The following is a 23,672-nucleotide window of genomic DNA, read 5'->3' as shown; positions in this document are numbered from 1 at the left end:
CTCACTTGTCATTTCAATCTGAGATTTGATCTCAAGAATTTCAGAAACCCCAATTACTTCCTCATGATTATAACTATTTTATTAAATTTTATGAGTTAATTCATTTTCTTTTGTCAAATATGTACAATTCTAAAAGAAAAATAGATACCCAGACTCGAATTTTTTAATAAAAAGATACATGCATTTATCAGAAGAACAAACATTATAAATTAATTTTTTTAATAATTTTTTATTATTGTTTTGACTGTTGGGCATATAAGCATCATCAAGGGGATTTTTTTTTTATTGTGCTTTTTCTTGCCATATTAGTCAAAAGGAATCCAACATGAGATTTGAGGGATGGATAGAAAAAGGCTTATTTATTTGGATTAATAATTTGATTTTGAACCATATGAAACAAATGCAAAGCTTTGGAATTATGGGGTGAGAAGTAATGAAGGAATCTCTATTATGTTTAGGTGAGTAGCCTAACAAATAGAAAAAGAACAAAAGAATAATGTTAATGTTAATATTTATTGCACATCTATGATAACACCTAAGTTGGTAGAGTTGGTTTTAGTCAACTGCAAGAATTAAACATGCAACCACTTCAATCCTATGAATGTCATAAAATTAACTCCATTCTTTTTAACGACCCAACACCTTACTTTATTAAATTTGTTCTGTTTACAACATCTTGTGGTGAGACAATGAAAAAGTTAACATTCATGTAATTATTTTTCTGTATTTGAGGTTATTAATATTTAAATTTTGATTATTAAAATTAAGAGTTCAACATTTTATTCGTAGATCATTTTTTTTTTTGTTTAACAATTAGTTATTATTTAATTATTTGCTATTACTATCTTTCTCAATTTTCTAAAGAAAAAGTTGATGATTTTGGGGGAAAAGGGAAAGAATTAAATTCAAGTTGCAAGCAGTGTTTCTCTTGTATTGTTTTTGACTTCCAATTCTAAGATGAAAAATATATTTTTGGGAAATAAGAGAGTAATTATCTCTTATAATGTAAATTTACTCAAAATCTCAACATGCCTCCCATACATATAAATATATACAAAGTATAGATCCATTTATATAGTATAAAACTAAAAATATTTTACACATTTTTCCAACTATTAATTTTAATATACTCTAGAGATGAGATTAAATTATTTTTTTATATTATTTATTCATCTCTCTTATCCATTAAATTTATTGATATCAATGATTAAAAAATATATGTAAAATTTTTTAAATTTTACACTGTACAAATTAATGGAGTCTTGGTATGCAAAAAAGAATTAAAAAAGTGAGAAAGTAATGTTTATCTTCATTTTCTTACATGCATGATGAGATCTATTTGCAAAATGTACCATATGCACATGGTTGTACAAATTAATTCCTTCTCATATATATATATATATATATATAATGGAGTCTTGGTATGCAAAAAAGAATTAAAAAAAAGGTGAGAAAGTAATGTTTGTCTTCATTTTCTTATATGCATGATGAGATCTATTTGAAAAATGTACCATATGCACACGGTTGCACAAGAAGAAAGTGATAGGTATTTGCTTTGTGTAATTATTTTCAATTAACAAGTGGGGAAAATATTTACAAAAGAAATAATGAAGACAATTATTAAGATTTTTTATTAAAAAAAAGTTTGAAGAGGAGAATTTTAAATTTGAAAATTATTCTAAGAAAAAGAGTGATTATCAAGTAAATTATATATGTTTTCAACTCCACTTATAAATTATTATTGTATTATGCCCAAAAATCTTGACATACAATTTTGATTTTTTCCCTTCATTGACTGGTCTCCATGTAGGGTCCTTATTTTCTCAAAATGGAGCCAATTTTGTCAAATTCAAAAATATTGTAACATTTTGTATTAAGGGGGAAAAAGGCAATTTCCCTACTCCTATCACAAATATATGAGAATAGTACAACTAGAAATTTTTGCTGCCATTATGTGGTGACCATTTTCTTTTGTTAGGATAGGATGCCTTAGATAAAAGATTAATAGCAAAAGGGTCAAAAAAAAAAAAAACTCTTGAACTAAAATTCACTAATCATTTTAAGTTTTATTGTTTTTTTTTATAATTAATTAAACTTTCGAATATCTATTTTCATCAATTACACAAGAAAATAGACGTATAAAAGCTCGATTGTGTGAGAATAAATGTTTATAGGTTTAATTGATTTGAAATAAGAGATACAAGGTTTAATTGATTGCAATTAAATATTTAAAGACTTAAATGATTATTAAATTTTTGTTTAAGAGCTTTTTTTACCCTTATGTCAAGATTAATTTATTTAAATTCGAAATTTAATTCAATTAATTCATACAATCTTTTTTAAGAGATAAAATTTAATAAATTTATAATTTAAATCTCTATACCTGCAACTCTTTCTCTTATTTTTAAGTTACGATTTTTTTTATAAAAAAAATAATTTGTCAAACCAAACTTGGAAATGTAAATGACAATTTAAAGAAACTTCAACTATATAGTAATTTTTTGTTTTTTTAATGAGATAATTGGTCATAATTAAGGTTTTGCAAAATGGCTAATTTTGGGATCTTTATTTAGATAATCATTTAACCAAAAAAAAAAATTATGCAAGGCAAAATGCATGTAGAACTGTTATATGGAATATGCAATCCAAAAATATGTTATCTAGATTTGTGGATGTGCAATTTGTGTGCTAATTTTTTTTCCTCCCCTATCCCCTCCCAAATAACTTTTTTTTTTTGTTTAATCAAAATTTTAAGAGATGGATTGAATAAATGAATAAATTTCAATCAATAGGATTATTATACAAGAATTAAAAAAATAATCATCTTTCTTTGTCGATCAAAATTTGGTCATTGTAAATAACACTTTATAAATATAATCTTAATTATTCATATCAAAACGAGATATAAACCTTGGAAAAAAGATTAAATTCAAATAAAATCAGCGATACTCTTGACCATGTTAAAAAAGAATTAAAATTAAAAATCTTTCAAATAAAATAGCTGACTCAAAAGAATTTGAATGCCACCATTGATTGATCTAGCTGAAATTTGTCTATATCGAATCATTTGTACTCTATAAGAAAAATCGATCTCAGTAAAATTTTCCAAATCATGAATAGCAAAGACAATTTTGGCTGCTTAGACAAAGTCACCTTGAATTAATTAATTTAATTTAATTAAACCAAATAAAAAGAATGGTCCTACTAAGAAGGTGAACTTCAAATATTTACATTTCACATTATTTAATTTGATTTTTTTTTTATCTATGCATGACATAATTTTTAGACTTATTAATTGGTGATAGAAAGATTTTGCATGTCTGATTCTTAGAAAGTAATAGACAAGATTTATGAGACGGAATATTCATCATTCATACTTTGTAAAAAAAAAAATATAATAATAATAATAATTGTCACAAGAAATGTAGACAAATGGTAGCCACCAGGCCCACCACAAGCTACTAGCTAGCATTCTCAAATTTTAATATTGATTATTGCCTTTGATATTAACAGGTGAAAAAGACGATTGGCCGTCAAAATTTATTGCACCTCCAAAAACCCTTTGACCTTTTTAATGGCTTACGTACCTAAATTGCAAAATCTGACTCAACTACCTTTAGGGAGGTTGATATAGAATGATAGAGAGAGTAGTATTTTGATACATTAAAAGTATAATTTTTTAATTTTTTAAGTAAAATTAATATTTTGAAAATTTTTTAAATATATTTTAAGAGATATGTATTATTTTATTAACTCTATTTATAAAATTTAAAACATTTACATATGGGGAATGAGATAAATTTTTTTTTATATAAATGTGTTGCCAATTAATTAATTTTCTTAGGATTTGTGAAATATTGATAGTGTAATTTTTTTATTTTTTATAAATAAAATTAAAAAATTGTTACACATCTGATTTTTTAATTTAATTTATTTAATATACTTGAAAAATATGTTTACTATCTCTAACTTTGTTTATAAAATTTAAAATTCTAAATGAGATAATTTATTTTTTATAAAAATGTATTGTAAATTAGTAAGTTTTGTTCAAATATAGGAGCCTAGGGCTGGAGGAAGATGAAGAAGAAAATTATGAAACGACAAATGGCAACCTTATATTTAAGAAATATAAGAAATATTAATGGATTTGACCTTAAGGCAAAGAAAGTGTTCCATCACCCCAAAATAAATAAATAAATAAATATTTTTTTTCATACAAACAATTATCCCTTTTGCATAATTAAAGTTTTATTTAAATAAATGATAAAATTAATTTTGATAAAATTATAAATAATAATAAAAATAATTATAATTATGATTAAAAAAATTATATTAAATAAATTTCAATAAAATTAATATTTAAATTCAATTACATCGTATCGATTAAATCCAAACGAAGGCTAAGAAAATCAATGTCAGCCGAAGGCTTTGTTTGGTCAAGCATTTTGTTAATTGCTAGCATAAGATTTGATGGGTATGGGGATAAACATTAAACAGTGTGGTTGGGTGGCTTTATCACTGCTAGCCACCTCCTTATTGTACACTTGATAAAATTAGAGAAATTATTAAATAAATTAACAATGAAAATTTTAAATTTTATGAACGATATTAAAAATGTCATACATATTTTTAAGATATATTTAAAAAATAAAAATAAAACATGTATCAATCCTTTAATATTGTATGTAAAATAAAAAATTTACAATAATAATTTATCAAATACTAATTCATAAAATTAATGAATTTATATAGATTAACACTTTATACTTCATTTTTAATTAAAAATTGAATTTTAATCACTTATATTAAAATTTTAATATTTTATTAATAACAATTAACAATTAACTACTCATGACTTGATTAGATCTTATAAGGAACAATTTTTTTTTAAATTAAAGCCTTCTTATATATTCAAACTATTGATTCAATATTAGAAAGTTAAAATTCGAAATTTGAGGTGAGATTAAACTATAATTTATATATATAGTGTGATTTAGTCAATATTCAAGCTGATTAATTTGATTAAATTATGTTTAATTAAATAATCTTAGTCAGCGAACACTCGTGCCATTCCACATTATGTCTCCATTTGGCATGTGAACAATGCTTTTGTACAGACGAGTCCACCAAATGCACATAAAATTTTCTATATAAAATACTTTTAAAAGAAACAAAAAAACGATATACTAATAGAGAAGTCACATCATGTGAGCACGTGTAGAGACATTGACTTTGGACCTTTCAAATTTTAAATCAACAAAAATCCTTCATTCTATTTGCCTAATTAAATTTTTAATCCGATTATTTTTTGAATAGTTATGAGTTTAATAGAGTTTAGGTGTATAATATTTTTTAATTAAATATATAATTAAATTTAAAAAAATAAAGATAAATTAAAATTCTCAAAAAGAAAAAAAAATTTCCAATCTCTCATTCACACTAAATAAAAATTATTTTTTTCATTATTATAAATAATCACGGGTTTCCTTTGCTTCCACACTATGGAAACTGTTGAATTTTTATAAGATTAGTTCACAAATAATAAGGGGCTGAAGTATTTTGGTCATATTTGGCTTCTTTCACGAAAGGGAAGATCTATTTTATAATTCTTTATTAAAAAATTTTAATTTTAATTCATTTAATTTATATAATTATTTTAAAATAAAATTTTGATAGTCACTCGTAATTTTTTATTTTTAAATTATAATTTTTTTATGTAAAAAATCTTATGTCGCAATATTAAACCAATTAAATTATTGAAATTAGAGAGATGAAAGTGGTTTATTTTTTGAAATAACTCCAGTCTTTGAACAAATTTCTATGCCGATATATAGTTAGAAAAAATCCTATTGAAGTTTCAAATTATAACAGTTTAATTATTGCTAGACAACAACAGATTAATCTATTTTTTCCTCTTTGTAATTGTTTTTTTTTTTTCAAAATTATATATCTATATATATTTTTTCTCACAGATTAAGAGGGTAAAATAAGAAAAGCGTGGAAGTAAATTAAAATGACCAGTGATTATGAGTTGGAAGGAAATTATAAAAAAAAAAAATCCATTTTTGTAATTTCCCAATTGCTCGTACACAAAATGAGAGAAATATAACTTTCTATTTTTTTCTTCAAAGTCTCATTTGAGAGTACGAGTCACGGCAGAGAATCCATCTCACCGCATCAACCTTCTAAAACGGCATTAGAGGTTAGTTTAATATTATTGTTTTTGTTGAAAAATAAAATTTGGGTTGAGAAAAACGTGTTTGAAAAATAGAATAAAATAACTAAAAATTTTAAATATATAATATTGCTATAAAAATAATATAAGTAATTAAAATATCTAAAAAATATGTATAAAAACAAAATATTAAAAATATGAAATAATATAAAATTTTTTTATTAAAACATCTTTTAAGAAAATTTTTTTATTTAAGTTTTGTAAATCATGTTTTTAAATTGAAAAATCATATATTTTATTATTTAATATTAAAATTAAGTCAATATTTATTTTTAAATGTAAAAATTATTTTCAAACAATAATGTTAAATTAAATCTAAACCCATTTCAAGCTACCTCTAAATCATATAATTATAGACATTAGACAAATCATGATAATGTATTGGTTGGAACTTAAAACTTACTTTTTATGCATAACAATTTTAAATAACTCAAAAGTTTCGTAGTTCTTGAGAAAAATTATAAATCTTACATTAATTATGCATTAAAATTAAATTTAAAATATAAATATTTATATTATTTTTAATTTATAAATAATTTTTATAAAATAAATAATATCTCATAAATTATTATATATATATCGTAATATCGAAAATACGCAAAATGTTTAGTTACTTGTGATCAATCAAACTAAACTGTTTCGTTGCAACGAAGCAGACGCAGGCCCACCAGCCTCAGAGTCTACTTCTAGAGATGTTATACAATATGGACAAGAGAGAGTTCCACTTTGAACCTTGGCAATCACACGTGGGGTACGGAATTCTAGCCAAAAAAATTGACCATCTAATTTCACTTTAAAAGAAAAAAAAAAAAAAACCCACCCTTTCTAATTTTAGATTCCCTGCGGCGTCCTTTCTTCATGATTCTGCTAGTAAGAATGACTTTTGAGAAAAAGACTAGAAGACATCAAATCAAACTGCGTCATGTACCGATAAAAAAGTTGAATTCTCGCATTTGGATACATGATAAATGAATGTATCCTCTGAATTGTTTTAATTTACTCATCTTTGAATTTAAAAAAACGTATAAAATGCATTGCCACAAATTTTGGGCAAAATGAGTTAAATGCATCGTGATTCTGTCGATTTTTTTTTTTCATTTTGTAATTTTTAAATTTGAAATTTAATTTAATTTGTATATTACATTTAAAAAATAATTTTAAATTTTAATATTTATAAATTTTTAATAAAAAATTTCAAATTAAACATTTTTGTTTAATAAAGATTTAGCCAACGACTAATTAAGTTTGTTTAATTAAGTTTAGTCATGATTGTTGAAGTAAGTCGTTTATAATCAAGGATCATAGCCATAATTTTCTACGTCAAAGAAATAGATTTGATTAAAACTTTGACAAGTCATTTGGAACTAATTTGGCCGTAAAAGAACATTGGCATTGCTTGATGAGAGAATCCGCATGAACTTTAGGAAATTTTGGTTGCAATTTATATGATGGTGTCGCCTTTGCTTCGTAGATAGCAGCGACTTCATTGCTTTTGAAATTTGGGAGCAAAGACCTAGAAAAAATTGAGTAATCAAGTGTGACTTTTTCTTTAGTATAGTTCGTAGTTTGAGATAGAAAAAAAAATATTTAATTTTAAAAAATATTATATAAATTAATTAAATTAAATTGTGAATTTTGATCAAACATCACTAATCAAACAAAGGCAAAGATGAGAAACATGAAACTCTAAGAAAAAAAAAATAGTCTACCATTCTTTTCACATTTAAAATTAGATGTGATACAACACAAGATTGGTCTATGAAAATACATATAAATTTTATAATTATTACTATTAAATAATAATTGTAAATATCTCATTTTCATTCAAGACTCGTAATTCAGTTTTGATTTAGATTTTTCAAACTTTTGAAATGCCTATTGGATATTTAAATTGGTGTGGCCTTTAACTAATTTTGGGCTTTAAGCCCAGCATAGGGTTCCGTTTGGTATTTGGGCTTTGAGCCCACTTTATAATTGAATTTTTGTTTTGTTTTTTACTATCTTAATAAAAATTAAATTAAAAAAAAAAAAGAAAAAGAGGAAATGAAATCAGAAAATTTTTTGAAGTTCAATTTAAAAATCAAGGTTGCTTAAAATTGGAAACACTATTAGAAAATCATTAACCACAATTAAGTGAGATTAAAATCTTAAGAATAAGTAATATTTTCAATCGAATTTATTCAACGGCAAATTTGATATTTGATAATAAATCTTAAATTTTTGTAAAAAAACCTTATAAATCATGCTAAAACTCATAAAAAAAAAGACAGAAAAACTATAAGAAAAAAGTATACAACAAATATATCAAATGTTTTTTTTCAAATTTTTTGCTCATTTACGGTTTTGGATTCATTTTGATTATGAAATTTTTGAGTTTGGTTCTTCGATTTCTGGGTTTTTTAGGGGAAATTATTGAAATTTTTTATGATTTTTTGACCAATCTGATGGTCGAAATCTAGGATTTTCGTGGATTTTTTATTATCTTTATTGTTTTTTGGGTTGTCATTTAGAGTTGTAGAGAGAAGCAAGGGAAAATATTGTAGAGAGAGTAACGAGCAGGTGGTTTTTAAGGAAATAAAAGAGGTTTCGGTCCTTTTATTCTTCACCCAAACGATGTCGTTTTGAACATCTATAAAGGTATGATCCATGTGCTTTTTCATATTGACGACCCAACCCGATTGCAACTCGTGCAACTAACCTGCATCCCTTTTGGCTGAAAGTCAAGTCGTGTCTCCAAGAGCCTCAAGTCGCGTCGTTTTTAACCGCTTTTGTGTCTAAAGCTTAGCCATTTCTTCACGCCAAGCTAAGCCAATTTCAGGTATCTTTGTTTTTTACTTTTATTTTATATGTTTATTTTATTTACTTGTTTTATTTATTTATTTATTTACTTAAATTTTTTTATAAAAATATATTTAAGTAAAAAGCCTTATCCACATATTAGATGATTATCCTTTTAAAAAATAAAATTTTACTAACATATTACAAAAACTTATAAATTTAAAAATTTTTAATAATAATAATTTTAAAAAAAAAATCTTACTAACATATTGGAGAACCATTATTTTATTTTCAAAATAAAATTTTACCAATATATTAGAAAACCTTATAATTTTTTTTTAAATCAAGTTTGAAAAAAATAAAATAAAATAATATATTTTTTTTTTAAATCCTACTAATTAATATATGGAGGATAATTTTTAATATAAAATCTTATTAACTTATTAGATGATATTTTTTATTATAAAACCAAATTTATAAAAATTTACTTTTACAAGTAAAACTAAATGAATCCGATGACGAAACTTTTTCAAAATGTGACAAATAGTTTTTTAAATATTTTTGAGATGAAAAAATATTATTAAATTATTACTAATATATTAGAGTAAAAAAATTCTAATACTAAAATTATTTTGTAAATTATAAATATGTTTTAAAGTTTGAATAATTTAAAATCATTTTGATACTATATTTCGAATAAACATTATGAGAGTGTTATAATATTTCTAATGTATAATTATACTTTTAAACTTAAACTTTAATTTCGTGACTAGAATTTAACATTTAAAAATATCTGAATCAATCTTAAGATTCCTCTTTAAATGTGATAAATTTAATAAAGTAATTAATCATACTTAAATAAAAAATATTAATGATGACTCATAAATTAATGTCTAGCAATAAGTTCACAAATTTATACGATATAATAATAATTAATTTAATTATAGATATCTATATCAAATATTAGGATCAAAAGCTTAACTCATTCAACAAGCTAAACAATCAAATATGGTTCGGTAACTAGAAGTTGCAAATAGATGGATTCAGGTTCTGATCATTTTTGAGTCAGATCAAATGGTAAGTAATAAAGAGTAAGTACATGGTATTTAGTATTTTTCCAAGAATTTTAGCATGAAGCAATGGAATGGGCTTCGACTAAAGAGCCTGATTTTCTCGTCTACGGTGAAATAACTTGATCCAAATATGAGCTGCAGTTGTAATACTTTGACAACATTATGCCCATCATTGGAGTGAGAAAGCAGGCCTGCCAAATTTTGGGCTCATTGCATTGGGTTCTGGTCTTGTTTTTGCCTTGTTTTGTATTGATAATTGGAGCATAATTTTCAAGATGGTCAAAATTTACATAACTTGGAAATGGTCCTTTCCTACATAAATTCTTACATGACTATTTTGTAATGCATTTCTACAGCCTTATGCAAACCAATTACATCACAATTCAACACAACTTTATCATTATGGATATAAGATCTTTCATGCAAATAGACCAATATGATCATTTCAGTCTTCAAATTTCCAGCTCAGGCTTGGATATAGTTTGGCACTCAGAACTATTATAATCAAACCAAGTTTCTGAAAATTTTCTTATACTAGAATTTCAAGTTAAGAACTTTACCCGGTGGCAGAAATGTTGTAGGTGACTTTTCAATGGTGGGAGTACTGAATTGTTTAGGTGCAGACTCCTCCCTCATGGCAGCTAAAGCAGATTTTCTCCTCTGCTTTTGGTCTTGCCACAACCTCAGCTGATCCTCTAGGGTTGCTTTGGCTTTCTCTGCTGCCTCCGCCCTCGTGGCAGCTTGATCTGCCCGGTTCCTAAATAACCCAATTTTCACCATTGCAACCTCCAATTCCTTCTTCAAAACTTCAACTTCATTCTTATTTTCTGACTTTGTGGTTAACTGTTCAGAATCTTCTACTAGAGACTTTGATATTTCATCTGCCTTCTCAGCTTTTCGGATCAAGGAGTTGTATTCCTTGATTGAAATTGTTATATGGTCAACACACTTATCTCTTTGATCATCAATATGTGAAAATAGTGTACCTTGAGGTGACTTCTCAATCTCATCTTGATGACTGAAGGTGGAGTTGTAATATTCTTCAGCTTCCACTTCTTGTTTCAACTTCTGATTTTCCTTCTTGGCTTCTTCTACTTCGACAGCTAGCTGCTGAACAGCAAGATACAGCCCTGATTAGCACTTTGAGCTCTTTCTTCAGCTGCGATTTTTGACCTCCCTTTATGAAGCTCAATCTTTAACATCGCTATTTCGACTTGTGCTTCATTCTCTCTTTCCCTAACTTCATCCATCTCAATTACTAGCTTCTCTAAATCACTTTTAAGACCTTCAACGTTGCATTTCAGGTTCTGTGCCTCTTGATTAGCTTTTTTCAGTTCAAGTTTTAATCGATTCAGTTCCGTTTCCAATGCTTTGATATAAAATGCTTGATCTGATATCTTTCTTTCCTTGAACTCCAAGTCTTGTTTTATTTGGTTCAGATCAATCCCACCATCCGAAGCAGCATTCCCCATTGAACCAAGTACATTGGTTACCCGCTCAAATTTTGCCTGTAATGAATCAATATATGCGGACCTGGTCAGGAGCTGATTCTCAAGTTCTTCTGTTGTTTCCAATTGTTTTCTCAGACCTTCTATCTCTTCTTGTGTTTGAAATGCTATTGCCTTCAATGACTCCATCTCAACATCTTTCTCAGATACAATTCTGCACTTATCTTTCTCAGCTTCAGTGGCAGCAAGCTTTGAAATAAGAACAGCATCATGAAGCCCCGAGATGCGGCCTAAAAGCTCTTCTGACTTTTCCTTTTCCATGTTAGCAGAGGTTTCCATCAGTTCTGCTTGTGTCATTGCCTTGAGCTCCGGATCTTTTGCAGAAGCAAGTTCAGTTTCCATTTTAAGTAGATCAGCTTGTGTAACCTTCAACTCATTTAAAACATGCGAAAGCTGCACGCAGATCTTCGCAGTTTCAGACAACCGATCTACCATCCCTTTCATCTTGGATTCAAACTTATCTATCCAATTCTTGACTTCATTGCATTCGTCTCTATATCTATCTCTCTCGAGCTCAGAGTTCTTTAGTAGGACAGAAAATTCTACTGTTGTTTTCTTGTAGTGTTCTAGTTGAAGAAGAGCCTGCATGTATGCAGAGTCCTTTGCTTCTATTTGCAGCTTGTAGTTGGCCAATTCCTTTTCTAGGCCTTCAATATCTTTCTTTTTTTCCACATCTGACTGACAAAAGAAAAAAGGGAAGACATAAAAATGGGCCAAATGGCCGTGATCAGAAGCTTTAGTAACGTTGCATGTGCATTGACAAGAGTTCATTATCTGATAGACTCCAGCGAACAAAAATCTTACATTGCTGCTGGTTGACCGGTGTTTCAACTGATCAATTTTTTTGCCAAACAAAGATAGTGCAACTTGAACAGGTTCAATAGGTTTGGTATCAATCTCATCCATATTTTCCCTTTGAGAAATGCTCAGAAGTGTTCCAAGCACAATACTGCAAACCAGTAAAACACTGAAAGTTGACTGAAAGAAATTCAAATCACATTGAACAAATTGAAGCATGGTACCATGTCTCACTTGTATTCATAACTTGACTGTATGAAGAATCTAAAGCAGCAAACAAAGTATAGTAATTTGGCATTAGGATTCACATGACGAAAACTAGAATTCCGAAACACGTGTCATGCCCTTGGTCATCAAATATGAATAAATACTTTGGTAGACAACTATAATTTTTTTAACAAAGGAGGCCGCAACATCAGGAATAGGGGAAAGAGTTGCAGGAGATTTCAATATCAAACCTACTGGATGGCACTTCTTAAGGTGGATGCATAACTGAGCTAAGTTCTGGGTTCTTAGAAAAATATGCTTTTATTTGGAAGCTTTCATTCCTTAGAAGAACTTTGCCATGGTCATTCTCCAATCAATTATGCCAACCTGGTTTCAAATTTATTTGTTGTTTTGAAAACTAAAGGCTAAAACAACCGTAGATTTAGCTTACTTAAAGTTGATCAAAGGCATGCATATTTCAGAAGGCAAATCAATCAAACCCTAACCAATCTGAACTGCAAAAGAATCAGTAAAATGAACACTTTTCCAACAATTTCCGATTGCAAAACATTGGAAGACAAAAAGAAGCATAGGAAGGAAGTACCTGGAATTGCTGCAAACTGAATTGCCAGGGAATATGCAAAGGAAACACCGAAGTTTCATAGAACAAAACATTGTTCACTAAGACTTTTGTCGGGGAAAACAATGTCAACGATTTTTGTCTCAGTTGAAACAGCTTAATGTTGCCGACATGGATTCATTCTCAAACTTCCTTGGAACGATCGAGATCGACAAAAGCATAATTCTGTTTCCTTCTCTTCTTCTATGTTTTAAAATTTCGTTGAAAACGGTTTCTTTTAGGAATTTGGCGGGCATTTCGTCAACTTTTCCTCATGTTGTTTAAACACTAACCATGAATTTCTCATGCAGGCGAACTAACATGGTTGTCATTTATTTATTTTTTGTCCAAATATTATATATGTTCTTATTAATTTTCATAGATATTTTTATAGGATAATTTTTCTTTTACATATGAATATTAATTTAGTTTTTAAATTATTCTTTCAAACTTCGTATTGCTGCTGCACAAATTGTTTAAAGAAAATTTTAAAATGTTAATTATTTTAAAATCAATTTTAACAATTACTTTTTTAACTTAAAACTTAATTCGATTCATTCATATAATCATATTTTAATATTGATTAAATTTTAAATACCAACTTCTTGATTCATTTCTCTTATTCTTGCATTATGACTTTTTTCATATAAAAAAATTAATTTTTATGCTGATTTTTAATTATTCTAAAGTAATTTTAAATGACTATAATTATGATCAACCGAAGTAAACAATATATATCATTAGGCAAATTGATGACCATGTACAATATTTTTTCTTTCATCTCTTTTTATTCATGTTAGGTGTACCAACAAAGATGAAATTTTATGTAAATTGTTTTAAAAAATGAAAACTAAAATAAATCTGTAAAAAAAAAAATTATAGTTTAGCTGCAGTAAAGCATTACATTTCATGTCAAGAATGCTTTTTATCCTTTGGTTTTTGACTCTACAATTTCAAATACAACATAAAAATAATACCATTTAAAATTTTAATAAAAATAAAATATATTTTATGGTTAATATATCAATATAAATTATAATATAATAATTTTTATATTTTATATACATTTAATACAAATCAAATAGGAATAAATTTGATGTGGTAGGATGATCATGTCGTCATATTTTCTTAACAATTGTTTGTTAGACTTATCACTGTCAGAGTCTCACTCAACGATCAATAATTTGGGTTTGGGTCTGATTATCTGTTCGTAAGAAAAATTAGGAGATGTGGGTCCAATCCAGCTCAAGCCCAGTTCAAAGGTGTCGTTTTTAAAGCACGCAGGATATTCCTGATCCTCATTGTCTATCCAAAAAATCCATCCATCCATCACCCATCACCTCCTAAAATCAACGGCCAAAAAAGGACCCCAGAGGACCCACGCATCACTCGGACCAATAATAATGGAAAAAACCCTAATACCAAAAATTAAACATATAAATAAAAACTTTTATTTCCCCCATCTGCTCCGCCCCATTTTCTGCCTTTACCAAACACACAGAAAAAGAAAAAGGAGAACTTGAAATACGGACATGTCGGACGAGGAGCATCATTTCGAATCCTCTGACGCTGGCGCCTCCAAGACCTACCCTCAGCAGGCTGGTACCATCCGCAAGAACGGCTACATCGTCATCAAAAACCGTCCCTGCAAGGTCCCCTCTTTTGAATGTTGGAATTTGTTTGTTTATTTTTTGAAAGATCTGTTTGATATTATACTGAAATTGAACTCTGATTGATCTTTTTTGATTTAGTATTTTGATTTGTTTATAATTTCTAGCTGAGATTTTGATGGTCCAGATCTGTTGGTTTTTTAAATAAATTTTAATAATTTAATTATTGAAATCTATATATTTCGTTTGATTTTGATTGAAAAATCAAAAGAATTAAGATTCGAATAAGCCTTTACTTTTTTAATATTTATCTTTAGCTTTATACTAACTTTTGATGAAGCCAAAACAAACTGGAAAAAGTAATAAAAATAAACAATCCGGAGCCTTTAGTATTAAGAAATTAGGTTGTTTTTTTATGAATCTTCACATTATGACCAAGCTGTTGATGTTTATTGGCATGTGATCAATTAGTGTTTGATGGGTTGACTGTTGATTTGGACCCTATGGTTTCTATTTAGATTTGGGTGTAAACTGATTTGCAATTTTGGCTAACTTGATTGCTGTTTTTATGTCGTGCACCAGGTTGTTGAAGTTTCCACTTCCAAGACTGGGAAGCATGGCCATGCTAAGTGTCACTTTGTTGGAATTGACATCTTCACTGCCAAGAAGCTGGAAGATATTGTTCCCTCTTCCCACAACTGTGATGTATGAAATAGTAACTTATTTCATAAATCGTTATTGTTTATCATTCTCGGTTTAACTGTTAATCTGTCATGTAATTGCATTGGTGTTAATGAATGTTTCTGTTTCTGTTTCTGTTTTAATAGGTTCCGCATGTCAACCGTACTGACTACCAGTTAATTGACATTTCTGAGGATGGATTTGTAAGTTCATTTGCTACTGACTGCCAGTTCTTTTTACTTGATGTTTTATGTATCTGCATGTTTTTCTTCTTAACTAGTTAAATATTTCAGCTGAGTTTGCTGACTGAAAGTGGAGACACTAAGGATGATCTGAGGCTCCCAACTGATGAGAACTTGGTGAAGCAGGTCAATTAACTATTTCTTATTTATGTCTGATATATGGTGCTTCTGCTATTGAGTAGCCTTTATTGTTATTTAATTTACTGATTTGAATTCTGAAAACAAGAAGCAAAGCCTTTTTGCACCATCTAAGTTTGACTGGTACGATTGGGTCCCTTTGGCCACATCACCCTTGTGTTGAGGGGCTCCAGTGGCAGCATGCATTGCTGCCTTATCTTTTTCTTCTAACAAATAAGAAAGGGAGGTTAATATTGTGCATGAGAGGTTTATGTTTTATTCATTTCTAGGAGTTTTGATAAAAGCAAGATTTCAAAGTGTCTTCTTTTGATTTCCAGCCTCTTGATGTCTGCATCCTAATTGAATCCCATATTCCAATGGGAAAAATATAGTCCTTTTGGCATGTTTAAACAAGCTGAAAGTGTTTGTTCTTATTTTAATTCTGATGTTACTCAACTTTGCATCTCATTTTACTGTGTGTTTATATGTTTGCATTTCTCATGATTAATACCTGATGTGATGTTGTTACATATGATTGGTACCTGTTTAAACCATGAAATGGTCACATTTCTGTATCATCATGATAATAGTTATATTTTGCATTCATGTCTCTGCATCCTCATGTGGGATTGCTGCTAATGATATCTTTTGGTGACTGCAGATCAAGGATGGTTTTGCCGAGGGGAAAGACCTGGTTGTGTCTGTTATGTCTGCAATGGGGGAGGAGCAGATCTGCGCTCTCAAGGACATTGGTCCCAAGTAGTTTGAAATTGATTTGCAGACTGTTATTGCAATTTTAAATGGAAAGACTTGGTTATCCAAGACTTGTCTAGGTATAGATGCTGTTTGGACTTTGGATGAGTTGTTATGTTTGGTTTGGATACGAAAAAACACCATTACTAGTTTCTTTGTTGTGCTATGGCTTACCGTTTATGCTGTCAAGGCTTTGCTCTTGGTTTTCATCTTTTGAAATTTTATTGTATGCTATTATTTTTCAATTATAAAATTTAATTGCAAGCTTGGTGATAGAGCAGGAGAATTCTGAATGGGAAGAAGCAGAAGTCGCCAATTAGGGACTAGATGATCTTAGAAAACAATTAATATATATCCTCCACGAAGAAGGGAGATAGAATGAAAATCTTTAGAAAACTTGTAAGTTGACCAGGTAAGGCTTACTCGAGGATGTCTCTTGGGTTTTGGATTTAGGTCATATTTGATGTATAGAATTATTAATAGATGATGATAATCAGTTTATGTTATGTTTGATTTAGTTTATGTTATGTTTGATTTGTATCTAAAGAAAGAAATAGTGATTGCAAAGAGGATTAATATTTCTCTTAGCATAGGATAATTTAATCCTCTCTTAGTGGACTAAGAGAGGATTATTTTTAATTTATAGGATTAAACTTTCATTTTTAATTATACTTTTAAAAATTATATCAATAATTTAAATTATATAAATTTTAAGAAATAATAATTTTAATAAATAAATAAATAATCTTATTTTACTATTTGCATACATTAAATAAAAAATAAGATTATATTATTTAATTTAATTTTATTCATAATATTATTTTATTTTATCTTATTATAATTATGTGTATTAAATATGATTTTAGATCTTATCATTATGGTTTAAGAGAATTCGGATTGTTTTGGATTTAGATCATTTTGGATTCGAATACGGGGATTAATACTTTGAATGTTTGTATTCGGTGATTTCAAGTTTAAATTGTTGAGTTAAATCAATTTCATTTTGGAGTAGACTTTTGGGATGTTCAAATTTTAAGTTTTATTAGAATTTGGGTTAATTTAGGTTCGGTTGTTTGACCTCGTAAGTTGGACCTTTTTTTATTTTTTTATGCGTTTTAACGGTTCTATTAGGAAGCGAGTTCGGAGTGGCATTATGATTATGTTTATTAATAAATCACAATTATTATGCAAAATGGATTTAAAATTAAGTTCAAAATTACAAAAATGTGAGAAAAAAAAAAACAACTGTCTTAATGCATGACATCATTTTATTTATTATAATTTATAATTTTATATATTCAATTGTAATTCAAAATTATATGAATAATTTTATATTATTTAATTGTAATTCAAAATTATGTAAGGATTTATCAATGTATTTCATAAAAAATTTTGATGAATTGTATATAATTTTGAATTAAAATTAATTAATTATAATATAATAGTTAGTTATGTGGAGATATTAATTTTATCAGTGTAAAATTAAAATATTTTATATTTATTTTATCATTGATTGTAATAAATTTAAAAACGTTATTGATTTTAATAAATCCAAAAATAAAGTGTTAAGTGAAAAAGAATTAATTTTATCTTTTTAATTTTTTAAAATTAATAATTAAAAAATATAAATTTTTTTATGGAAATTAATCCTTTTCAATTAGTTATATACTAGTATACCAAAAAAAAAAAAAAAAATCCTCTCAGTCCATATAAGAAAAGTGTAAAAATACAATATGATAGCCTTTTTGAGTTTTAACCTTTCTAAATTTCATCTTCAAATTTTAAGTGTTTGTTTGTTCAAATCTCTTTGAAGTTATCACGAAAACAAGAATTTTCAGATTTATTTTATCTAAATAAAATAATTAGACTAAAATATGTAAATCTTAATCAAACAATGTTTAAAAAAAAATTGTAAGCACTGTTTATTTAGATTTTGAACAAAATTATGGGCAATCGGATTTAGAACAAAATATTTGAAGCTCGGGTCGGGCTTAAGACATTATTCTCATAACATGTGAAAAAGCAGAGCAGGTGAGAGGGGGGCATTGTCGGCCAAGCGGACAAACCAGCGGAGAACTGAAACTCCAAAATACAGATTCAGAATAGAAAAGTATGGGTTATTCTTCCTCTTCTTCGCCTCGTCGTTCTCGTAGTAGCAATGAAGAAGAAGAGAGGCCAAGATTCTTCGACTCAAAGGCAAAGATCAAGTGCTGGAACAATGCTGAAACAGTGCCTGGTCGTCATCCTGAGAGATGGCGCAAAGACGCTGCTGGCAACATCGTCTGCAAGCGTTTCTGCAACTGCCAAGGTTGCCTCTGCTTTGAGTACGACCATATCATTCCCTACTCCAAAGGTCTCTCTTCTACTTTCTCTCTCTCTATATCTCTTGACATAACCCATTTGCTCCAATAAAGTTTAGCTGATTTAGTTGGATATTCTAATGGGGTTTCGTAGGGTAGTATCAGTGTGAGCTCGGTTGATTTTGGGTCGACTTATTTTGGGATTTTGGTTCTATTTGATGCTTTCTTTGATAATGCGTTATTCCGCCTGTTGCCTGAGAAAATGGATATGGGTGCTCTAGCGAGACTAATTGGAAATTGTAGCTAAATTGAGTACAAATTTTCATTTTTGAAAACCAGTAGACGGTAGAGTATTGGGAAAATTTTAAAATTGTAGGCCTTCTTTAAATTTGCTTTAAAACGTGTCATTTGAATGCAGTTAAGTATATTTTTCATTAGCAGCTACAGGTGATTTGTGTGACTTATGGTGGTTTACTTGTGTTATGCGTTAATAGGTGGCGAGTCCGTAGCAGAAAATTGTCAAATTCTTCAAAGTAGGGTGAATAGGCTTAAATCAAACAAAGAACATGTGGATAATACCCAATTGAAAGGTTATTCTTGCGAGGTCCAGTTTACTGGTATGTTTGCCTTAATTCACTTGTCTTTTCAGTTTAATCTAAAGATTTTGCTATGTGAATGCTTGTATATCTTTGTTTATTTTTATTACTGAGTTACTAGTTTCATAGTTTGCCAAGAGGTTCAACAAGGGACCTCTAACTTGCCATTTGGTTCACTTTGTTTTCATTTGTTTTGTGTTCAACGGGAATAATGTTGAATTTAAGTTTAAAAGAATTTTAAAATATTTCTGGTTCAAAAATCCATCACTATTATTTGCAGAAGTTGCCAGCTTTTGATCAATTGGTAAGGCATAAAAGTCCCTGGTAATCTGTTGATCATTTTAGAGGGATCAGAGGGATTTTAAACACAAAGTCCATTTCTTATGATGTTATTAACACAATCTGAAGGATTATAAACAACAGATTTCTGGCAAAGTAAGACGATGATATGGGACAGAGACAGCTAACTAGAAAGATCATCTTTGGTCCTAGCATTATTCTAATTCAGGGAAATTGAGTCAGGTCAGGGATTTCTGTCTCTCTGGTTGTCTCTTGTTTGTAATGTCATAGATCTCTTGCAAAAATTGCTTTTGAGGTGACTTAGCATTCAACAGGCAAATATACATGTTTTTGTAGGTACGTTCTCTGGCATGATGTGTTTAACTAGAACTTGCAAGGCTGGTTTAACAAATATGTCATATTTGACAACCCAATACATATAACCTTATAAACGCCCCCTCCCCCCCCCCCCCCCCCCTCCCTCTCTTCCTCCCTTTTCTCCTTTCCCTTCTTGTCAGGAAAGAACTTCTAAATCTTTGTGCTTTTCCTTTACATGGGGCTGCCCAATGGGTCAAAATCTGCCCAAGCAGGCAGGTATTAAGTTTTTTCTCTCACGCCCTTCTAATGAAACTTTCCTTTTGAGGATCATATTGCTTTAGAAAATTAGATTAATACATGGGTATTTTGGAGTTTGAGGACTTCGGGGAATTAGGGCATGATTGGTCAATATTCTGTTTCTGTCCTTAAAGGGCACGTCCCTGTTCAACTTGTTGAACTCATTGTAGTTTTTGCTGTCAAAGTTTTCACAAGGAAGAGAACCAGTCACTCTTGTCGCCACTGGCGCACCTTCAAAGTTCAAGCATTCAAGCTTCACATACACAGCATTACAACAATTTTCAGAAAAATTTCCTTGACCAGTGCACCTAAACAGAGGCTCTCTTGAAGTACATGCAATGTCTTTTTTTTTTTCTCTAATAGAAACGGCAACAACTTGACAATTCAAAACTAAAGCTGCCTTTCAAATAACTTCAAGAACTTGATCTGAGCCATATCTCACAGATTTGGAAAGTACAATAAAGAATCAGAACTATTGTTCTTGAACTAAATTCAAGCTTTTTAACGAAAAATGAGTTAAAAAATGCTAAAATCCAAAGAGACAAACTTGAAATTCTAACTGGAACCAAGCATTAACAAGACTGTTGTGCAGAGTTGGTTGGATGCATGGCTGGGTATTGGCAAGTGGCAACTAGCCAATTGATATTACTCAATTAGAAAAGACAAGAAGAGAAGAAGTATGGAATTATTTATATAGGACTAATCAGGAAAAGAGAATTTGTGAGCTTGAAGTGGATATGTAGCAGCTTGGATTCTATTTTTTGGGCGATGGAAGTGGAATTTAGAACTTTAAGCTAGAAAGTACATGGTTTTAAGTGGTTTAAAACCAATTTAGGTGTAACAAATAATAGGAAAAGCAGCTTAACTGCTATTAGCCTGGTTAAGCCGTTTGAACGGTTTAGACCAATTTTTATTGCTTCAGGGATGATATATTGGTCCAAGCTGGTGAAGGCATGGTTGAACTGCCCAATCTGGTCCCTTCCTGTAAAAACTGGTTTTCAGGTAGCAAATGTAGGTAGAAACCTCTGAAAACAAGAAGTTACCTTTGGAAATATTAGTGTTCTGAGAATAATCTTTATTTTTAAAATTCTAGGAAAGCTTTTTCATTTCTGATTGGTTTAGTTACAGGTTTACAAAACATTCCTTTGCTCTTTGACTATCCTCTCCACTGACTTGTGGTTGTGAATCGTGATGAAGGAGGATAAACTGCTGGCACTGGTTCATTATAAGTTCCTTACTACTCTTAATGGATTTCAAATACCTTCTTTTGCCATCGCTGATCATCAAACTTTTGCCGAATCATCACAGCCATTGTTCATAAGCAGCCCTGTATGCATGCAACTATCCATCAACCATTGATGATGGTATCCATATGGATGATTGTTTTTTCGTTCTGTAGGACTAGAATTCTGGTGCACTTCTGCAAGTTGAGAACTTCTTGATCACAATGTTAATGTTGGAGATAACCTAAGTAAAAATTTAATATAACAAAAATTTAACAGTTGAAACTTTGGTTCCTTTAATTTTGTTGTAGGTAAAATCAAGAAGCATCCTATTAAAATACATTAACTCGTTTTAAAAGGCTAAAAATGTTATTTTAACTAGCAAGGGTGCATATGTCTTAGTTCTCAGAGATATATTTCACAACAAACCATTAATTTGCTGTTTTTGTGGTTGCAGTAAAAAGTAGATAGGTCCCCCTCATTGGTAGCTGTAATGGTAAATTGTACCTATTGGTTTATGTTTACCGGGAATGTACTTTTAACATTGATCTGGCGAGTTGGTATATTTTGATCCAAACCAACTATGACCTCTAGCCTGTTCACCATTCTGGTTTGCCTCAGCTTATGTGCTTCGAACATCCCATCCTTTCTTTCCTTAGGCATAAAATAGACAGCTCTTGCCTTACCATCTATTGAAAATTTTCTTCAAATAATCATTTTGTTACATGGTGGTTTCATATCTCTAATTTTTGTATGAAATTTATCATTTCAGTTTTGAAGTATTTCCTAAATCAAATGTACTTTTAACAACTTGTAGATAAGGAGCTTGACATTATAGAAATGGCTGTTTATGGGGATGTAATTCGGCCTGGTAATCAGTGTCGTTGCAAAACCGTTGCTGAAATGCTTGGAAAATACAAGTCAAAAGACGACTTGGCTGCTTGCAAATTGCCATTTGATAAAGAATCTGTATAGCAAGCAAGGGTTATTATTCATAGATGCTGGAGTATTTGGAAGATTTTAAGCTACATGCTTTTGATTCTGCATTTCTGATCTTGTGCTGGATGCTGAGAGCATGTTCATTTGATAGGAGTGATATCCGGAATTGAATCTCCCCAAAATCATTGGGGCCACTAATTGAGCATGTGTATCAGATCCCTGATGATACTTTGATGCAATAAGATGTCATTTTCATGTCCATTTCTTTGTGTATTTCGCACGAATGTTGCTTTGTAAAAGGTGGGTTGAATTGTGCTTCCATATTTCATATTTCTAACGCGCAATGGGGTCTAATTGAAGTGTTGATGACACCTTTGTGTTGACTTGGAAAAAGAGAGAAAAGAACAGGAAAAATGGAATAAGAGATTGAGCTCATTGAACCATTTTTTCGACGCCTTGCTGCTCAAGTTATACGATAAACATGGTATGTTACCAAAATCGTCTTGTAGCCCTGATAACGTGGGGGATATGGCAATGACTCGGCCAACAGAATACTCTGAAGTCTGAACCCTTTGTTCTCCTCTGTTTTTGGGTTCATCAGTTGGAGTCTTGAAGCCTCAAACGTCAGCTCGAGGCTGCTTCTGCCACTGCTTCGTTTGTTAGATCTTTGAAAAGGACATGCATCTGCCCAAGTGAATGCCCGAAAAACGTCAATTAATTTGACAGGATGTTCCAAAAATTTTCCACTGAAAAGCTTAAAAAAACATATTCTTTACACTTTCCTTCCAGAAGAGCTCTAGAAAGTCATACTTAGCTCCCAGTACATGACATAAACAAATTAAAACAAGATTAGTAGAAAAAGTTGACCCATGGTTCATAGTTTATTCGATATCAGCTAACATAACTTGTTTATAGGATGCTGTCTCAATTCTCATGGAAAAAAAAGAAAGAATTGTGTGTGAGTGGATGGAAAAGGTAGGCTGCCCACTTCAACCAACCACACCAACAAAAGTCTCAGCAGGCGGTGGTCGCCTCAGACTCTTCAGTCTTCACTAATCCTTTCAACTTTGATTAATAAAATACAATGACAAAGAAATAT

The 23,672-nt window shown here is 29.6% G+C and overlaps 3 protein-coding genes across 4 annotated transcripts; 2 read left to right on the top strand and 1 right to left on the bottom strand.

The window, feature by feature from the left end:
• Window positions 1–10,306: 10,306 nt before the first annotated feature.
• Window positions 10,307–12,605, bottom strand: LOC111291048 (uncharacterized). The gene is made up of 2 exons (XM_089768818.1): window positions 11,294–12,605; window positions 10,307–11,063 (listed from the first exon to the last, which is right to left on the bottom strand). Exons 1-2 carry the CDS (start codon window positions 12,498–12,500, stop codon window positions 10,621–10,623), a joined length of 1,650 nt encoding a protein of 549 aa, XP_089624944.1. The 5' UTR covers window positions 12,501–12,605; the 3' UTR covers window positions 10,307–10,620.
• Window positions 12,606–14,683: 2,078 nt separating this feature from the next.
• LOC111289657 (eukaryotic translation initiation factor 5A-like) lies at window positions 14,684–16,896 on the top strand. Its single transcript, XM_022880886.2, has 5 exons — window positions 14,684–14,870; window positions 15,411–15,533; window positions 15,656–15,712; window positions 15,803–15,877; window positions 16,530–16,896. Exons 1-5 carry the CDS (start codon window positions 14,751–14,753, stop codon window positions 16,629–16,631), a joined length of 477 nt encoding a protein of 158 aa, XP_022736621.1. The 5' UTR covers window positions 14,684–14,750; the 3' UTR covers window positions 16,632–16,896.
• A 1-nt stretch (window position 16,897) lies between these two features.
• On the top strand, window positions 16,898–22,834 carry LOC111289656 (HNH endonuclease domain-containing protein). Of its 2 annotated transcripts, XM_022880885.2 has the most exons (4): window positions 16,898–17,033; window positions 18,648–18,974; window positions 19,416–19,538; window positions 22,452–22,834. In XM_022880885.2, the coding sequence occupies exons 2-4, from the start codon at window positions 18,734–18,736 to the stop codon at window positions 22,607–22,609; spliced, it is 522 nt and encodes a 173-aa protein (XP_022736620.2). In that variant the 5' UTR covers window positions 16,898–17,033; window positions 18,648–18,733; the 3' UTR covers window positions 22,610–22,834. The 2 variants fall into 2 exon arrangements, with proteins under 2 accessions (XP_022736620.2, XP_089624506.1); XM_089768380.1 differs by lacking the exon at window positions 16,898–17,033 and having other exon boundaries at window positions 18,573–18,974.
• Window positions 22,835–23,672: the final 838 nt, after the last annotated feature.

Source organism: Durio zibethinus, chromosome 11, assembly GCF_047325235.1.
Source record: "Durio zibethinus cultivar Kanyao isolate XHJ-2024 chromosome 11, ASM4732523v1, whole genome shotgun sequence".
In the NCBI taxonomy this organism is placed as follows: Eukaryota; Viridiplantae; Streptophyta; class Magnoliopsida; order Malvales; family Malvaceae; genus Durio; species Durio zibethinus.
The sequence above is the reverse complement of the archived record's forward strand: the minus strand, read 5'-3'. Positions and strand labels throughout refer to the sequence as shown.